Source organism: Theobroma cacao, chromosome 2, assembly GCF_053813885.1.
Source record: "Theobroma cacao isolate CCN51 chromosome 2, ASM5381388v1, whole genome shotgun sequence".
NCBI lineage: Eukaryota > Viridiplantae > Streptophyta > Magnoliopsida > Malvales > Malvaceae > Theobroma > Theobroma cacao.
This window is the reverse complement of record NC_142640.1, coordinates 13,312,350-13,318,490: the sequence shown is the minus strand read 5'-3', so window position 1 is coordinate 13,318,490 and position 6,141 is coordinate 13,312,350. Positions and strand designations below refer to the sequence as shown.

At 38.4% G+C, this 6,141-nt stretch overlaps 1 protein-coding gene across 1 annotated transcript; it reads right to left on the bottom strand.

Annotated features, from left to right (window-relative positions):
- Positions 1–237: 237 nt before the first annotated feature.
- On the bottom strand, positions 238–5,167 carry LOC18608851 (auxin response factor 2A-like). The gene is made up of 12 exons (XM_018116209.2): positions 4,528–5,167; positions 4,353–4,448; positions 4,208–4,264; positions 3,950–4,105; positions 3,765–3,849; positions 3,096–3,186; positions 2,731–2,895; positions 2,404–2,523; positions 2,055–2,299; positions 1,042–1,934; positions 763–953; positions 238–534 (listed from the first exon to the last, which is right to left on the bottom strand). Exons 1-12 carry the CDS (start codon positions 4,723–4,725, stop codon positions 381–383), a joined length of 2,451 nt encoding a protein of 816 aa, XP_017971698.1. The 5' UTR covers positions 4,726–5,167; the 3' UTR covers positions 238–380.
- Between the last annotated feature and the right edge of the window lie 974 nt (positions 5,168–6,141).

The following is a 6,141-nucleotide window of genomic DNA, read 5'->3' as shown; positions in this document are numbered from 1 at the left end:
TTCATAAATAAGATTTCAATTCACAATTCGAATCTCAATTTAAAAATTATAATAACGTAAATGCTGATGAGTTTTTAATTAAAACAAAATAAAAAAGTTTATAGCCAGACTAATAAATTTTCATAACCTTTTTATCCTTTTCGCCCTCGAATACAAAGACTCCAAATTACATATGTTATAAGTACTAATGCTGACTATGAATTTGGCTCATTTTATCATTTATAATTTTGGAAGATGTTTGATATTGAATGAATTAAAGAAGCTTTCACATTCATTTGGAATAAATTCCAAGAAAGAACAAGTCAAGCCCCCTCCAGAATTACATACATGCCACTGCTTTACCTTCCCCTAAAAGCTTGTAACACAAAATTGAGTCCCTCCTAGCCACTGACACTCGCACGATGCATCAAATTAGTTTTCTGGTCTTTGCCAGGTGAATTTTCTTCTACTTTCGGATTGAACGGCCGTGTATCCATCCTCTTAATCTCTTCTCCAGTGTAGATGAAGATCCTTCGAACCATGGTACAAAATTCCCTACATTTATACAAAATGGAAACTCAATCAGAATAACATATATCTAGACACTTCCAAAAACGAATTACCTTTAGAGCTTTAAGGGCTTTTCATTAAGGTATTTATTTTAGAAATATTTTCACTTTCAATGTGATGATTTCTAATCTGTTGAATGAGATAATCCCTTTAACAGTAACTTTAGTTAGGGCAAGCATTGGCACTAAGTCAAGTCATTATATAAGTACTTACTTCCAGGGATCATCCCCTACAAGCATCATATCATCCTCATCGTCAGTAAATACAACCAGCCACTTCTTGTTGGGAGAAATTAATTCACCATCAAATTCAAAAGTCCTATCTAGTTCCGCTATCAGTTCATCATAGCCATTGAACTTGGTCAGGTCCACTGACCTCCCAACAGCAATCCCCTGCTTGTGAACCTAAAAGAAAGAGGCAAATGCAAGTTAACTTTGCAGGACAAGAAAATTTGCTTCAACCAAAATTATCAATTGATTGAATCAGGAAAACCTTAATGCAAGTTCTGGCTGAACCACCCTGAAATTTTCTCAGAATGTCTCCTGGCAGCTCCTCTGATGTGTGAACAGGCTTGCCCTCCTCATCATCTCCTAGTGCAATCTCATCAAACTTGGAACATTTTGATTGCTCCAACATCAGATCACAACCTAAGTCCTGTGGATGGTCTGATGCAATTTGCCTGAGTGGCTTGGGAATTGATTTTGTGTGTGGTACAGATAGTTTTGTCGGCATTGTATTGCTGACAAGGGATATACCAAAAAGTTTGCAAATACCATCTCCTTCAGATTTTACATTATCCTTTAGCTGTGAAGACAGAGGCTGTGAGTTCAAGATATCCACAGGAGGTAACTTTCCAGAATGAGTTATTGGCAGCAGAGGCAACAACCACTTCCCAGGCTGCTGCTGGAAGTCAGAACCATGTGGGCTGTTGTACCCCTCAACTGCTCCAGGTCTAACAGGAAAATAATCCTGGTAATTTAATTTTTTCTCTTCTGCCCCCAACAAGTTGACTGAAGCACTGGAGTGCATCATTGGTTGTGGACATCCCGGCAACTCAAATAAGTGTCCCTTGTCAAAAATATCTGTCTTCAATTGATCAATGTTGGAAGAGTTCTGCTCAACAGAAGGCTGACCAAATTTGTAGAGCTTTTGGAGGGTCCAAGAAACTGGTGTGGGACTCGTGCTCTTTTCTCCATGAATCACTTGAGGAAGTGTATCTTGAGGTGCAAGTCGTTGCTTACCAAAACCCATCTCAGTTTGATCCTGTCCTTCTGATGGGTACTTACTCTCTGCTAAGGTGTCTCTCTGACTCAAGCTTTTTTGACCTTGCAAGGTTCTACGAAACCCATTGTCTAGTGAAGAATCCATGGTGGTTTTGGATGAACCTAGCCACAAACATCAAGGAGCTCAAATTTGTATCTCAACAGACAAGAACTGCAACACCACAACAGCATAGGAAGAATTAAAAACACTTGAAAATGCCAAAAAAATCCAGTTATTTATACCTTCCCTTGTAAGAACCAATGAGTCACTAGGTGATGATGCCACGTTTGCATGGGATCTTTTCAGTCGACTATTTGGAAGGACATCTACAGCAGGAGGCAGTGCAGGTTCCACTTTCCAAGGGGATACCCTGTCTGGGCGATGAAACGGAGAAGTCTCATCCCAGTGCACCTTGAGGCATCTCCATTTTGAGCCAGGCCATCTGATGGGATCAGCATCTTCATATCCAATCACAGAGCCAGAGAACCTAGTTCAATCAGGGCATGACAGTGATCAGTGGAGAAATGAAGTTATTAATAGACTAATTTTCCTTTAATTCTTCAACTTCAAATTAATTGAAGGAAATCTTACCTCTGTTCAGGAGCCTCTTCTCCTTCAAACCTCATTTTGAACCTCAGCCCTATTGAATAGTTGTTTTTGATAGATTCCATATACTTATGAAATGGAACAATAAACTCAGCAGGGCTCGTCCTGTAATGAGATGAAGAAAGTAGAGGCTAAGAAGCTTATAACCAGAATGAAAAAAATTTGCACTACTGGACAGTGATAGATTCAGACAGTGTAATCATTAGTTGGAGATATGCACAAGGACATAGTATATGGATACCTGTGCAATAAATTGCTCAGGCAAAAAATAACAGTTACTAAAGAAATTAGAATATAGGGAATAGCACACACCTTGGTTTGTAATAGACGGTGAACATTGTACCCGTTGAAACAGCATGCCATGCTGTTGCAAGGACTCCGATATGCATACTCTGACTTGATATCACGGAAGAAGAAACATTGCTTGCCTGTCTCATAGCTCGTCTCACCCCTACACGAAGTTCCCCAGTTTCACCCCTAGGAATAACAATCCCAAAGTCAGATTCACCTAAACTATCATAGAATCAACTGTGTCCTGCATAGTTTAACTGGTTTCATATGCTGACTGCAGTATGGTACAAGTGCAACAACTATTAAACAATAACCAACCAATACTTGAACAAAACTAGGATTATCTATCATTACCACTAACTGAAAAATGAAAACCAGTGGTACACCTGAGGAAAATAAAAGCATCGCCTGCAACAAGTTTTTTGGAGCTGACAAACAAACTCCAACCACTTTGAAGTAGATGCCTCCTTGGTTGGCCTAGCATTTACAATTCAGAAACAGATACTTAGGTCAGTGGAAACAAGATTACCAACATTGATGTATTGGTGACAGTCACATGCCAATCATAGATGCGTCAAGAACCAACCCTAGAAACCTCAACAAGTTGAGCAATACATAAGTAATTAAATGCAAGTCAAGATGATTAATAACTCAAACAAAACCAAAACAAATACTTCATAACATGAAATGACTCCATCCAATGTCATTCAGAAACCAACACATTTCTTTCAAACAGAAAAGGAGTTTACCCAAGTATTGCAGCCATTATTTTTCTTTCGAAGCTTGCGGATTAATGCATTCTAATGATGACTTTTATTGGTAAAGGCCATTACATGGTAAGCCTAGGGAATATTCGAATCCTCAAGCAATCATAGTAACAACTAACAAAAGCGTGTATTTGTTATGATGAACCACCAGGACCAAAACATTGAGAGAGGAGAGAAGAAGCCTCAGAAGTCTATGTGTATAACTATTTAAGCACATTGATCCTATTAAGAAATATTATATTCTAATATCAAGCAATTAGATGACTATATCAAGAAACCAACAATTACCTCGAAATATGTGGCGGAAACGCCACTCATTTCCATGTAAATCCTTGGCTACCAACTCTTGAGTGGGAGGTTGCTTGGACATGTCCTGCAAAAAGAGGCAGACAACTGTAAACATATATCTCTCACAACACAGAATTCCAAAACATAACAAACAATGAATAGCCGACAGGAAGAGCGGGAAAAACCAGAGGAGGCAGGCATTCATCGGCGTGACGCCTCAACACAGAAAATCCCCCGTGAGTGCTCGTATCTGATGCTGTAAGGGTCTTGCAGAATGAATGCACGCGGGCACGTTGGGCCGGAGGCAACTCTCCTTCTTTCTCCACCGAGTTCTCATCTTGCTGCCATGCCCACACATACAGATTTCAGCTAGTACATTAGTAATTAAATTTTCAATCAGCATGAATTAATATCCAAAGAAAGGAGTATACGAACTGACTTACTTTAGGCAAAGGAAGCAAAGACACTTGAGCAAACACTTCATCGGTGTCTGATTCGGCCTGCAATCAAAATAGTTAAGAAAGGGAAAGAAAAGAAAAACCTCATTGACAAAAAAATAAAGCTTTGTGTTGAGAGTTAAAGCAGTACTTTAAACTGAACGTTGACGACTCGACAAAGTATTTTTGGTGGAAGATCGTAAGCTGGCGTCTGTTGATCAGAAACTTGATTCCTCGACGCTTCAACCTGAAATTGTCCAAAAGTTTAAGCCAAAATACAGAAAAATAAAACACATAAAAAGAATTCCAAAAAAACAAAAAAAGACCTGCTCTATATGGCCTTGAAGAAAATAGAAAACCAAGTCTCCTTGTCTCGGCACTGTCGCCAAAGGACCCGCACATGCATGCCAAAGCTCCCTGTACAGCTCATCTCCGGAATCCACCGCACCATATCCGATCGATTTCTTACAGGTCACGGACGGAGCTGAACCGTGTGTAGCCATCGCAGCATCGTTATAATCCATGGATTATATTTAAACTAAAACAAATAATCTCGAATCTTAGGGGGGGAGGAGGGGAATATTAAAGTGAAATGAAGGAGTGGCAGGGAGGATGTTTTGCGGAAAGGGCGAGTCCTAGCTAGCTAGGAGAGTCAAAGCGCCAAGTGATGGAGCAGGCTAAACGGGAAAAAATGTGATCCCTCGATTTAACAAAAACCGCTTTTTGGATCTCTTTTGTTTCATCATCTCCTCCGTCCTTTTGCGCTGCCTCGTTTTCTCTCTCTTCTGCAACAACAGTAATCGCTGCCATTACTATGCGTACAGTGAAGGGTCTCACCACTGCCAGCAACCACTCTCTCTCTCTCTCCTTTTTGATTCTTTTACCCAGCCAGAGACTCAGATTCTTATGTGCAATTATTTCAACCGTAAAGTTATCATATCGCCCTACAGGCAACCGGTACTCCCGGTCACCGTACCCTTAAGCATCCTCTTTTTTCCTTTGTCCACTGGCTTACCCGCAGCGTGGAGATTTTTAAATCGAGGTCAGCCTGATTGACGGTTTCAGTTTAACGCCGTTATGATTGCCGCGATGAGTGTTGGTAAACAGTAAACGACGTTTGTCTTTTCGCAAACGGAAAGTTGCTCTGACTCAGGGGAAGGGATATTTTGTCCTGTTAATAAGAGGCAGGATCAGATGAGGTCTCCAATAAAAAATATGAGAAAAATCACATCATCCTAAGTCACCAACCAATGAAATCTCTGAACCAGTTGACAGCTCCCTTAGAATAATAAACACGTGCGGCGAAGATATCTTTAGACTCTGGAGGGTAAAATTAATCAGCTCTAACAAAGCCCCAGATTCCGGCGGCATATTGACACTGTTGCCTGACCAGAGGTTTCCAAAATTTTCATCTAGTTCCTGCTCAGCTCATGCCGCTCGCCCTTTTTCTAATAATATGTTATAATTAATTAAATTATTTTTTAAAAAAGTACGTAACTTTATTACTATGTGCTGAAGTTACTAATATTTTAAACTTTATGAGTACGATAGGAAAACAAAAACCATTACCAGATGTAGGGACGTCCGGATTATAGTATAGACCGCTTTTACAAAAATCCAAATCCAATTATTAGTCAAATTATTAATAATATATTATAAATATATTTAAATAATAAAATTATAAAATTATTAATTTTATTTAAATAATATCATATTACAAAAAATATAAGTATTATTATATATATTGTAAATTAATATGTAATTATAAATTATATATTTTAAATAATGTAAGTTATATATTAAGATTAATATATGATTAATAAATGTCTTGGATAATAATATTATAATTACTACACTTATATAGTATATAATATTGTTTTGTCTATGTAAATCTACATGTTATATTAATATATTTAATTTATATGTAAACATTTCTGCTT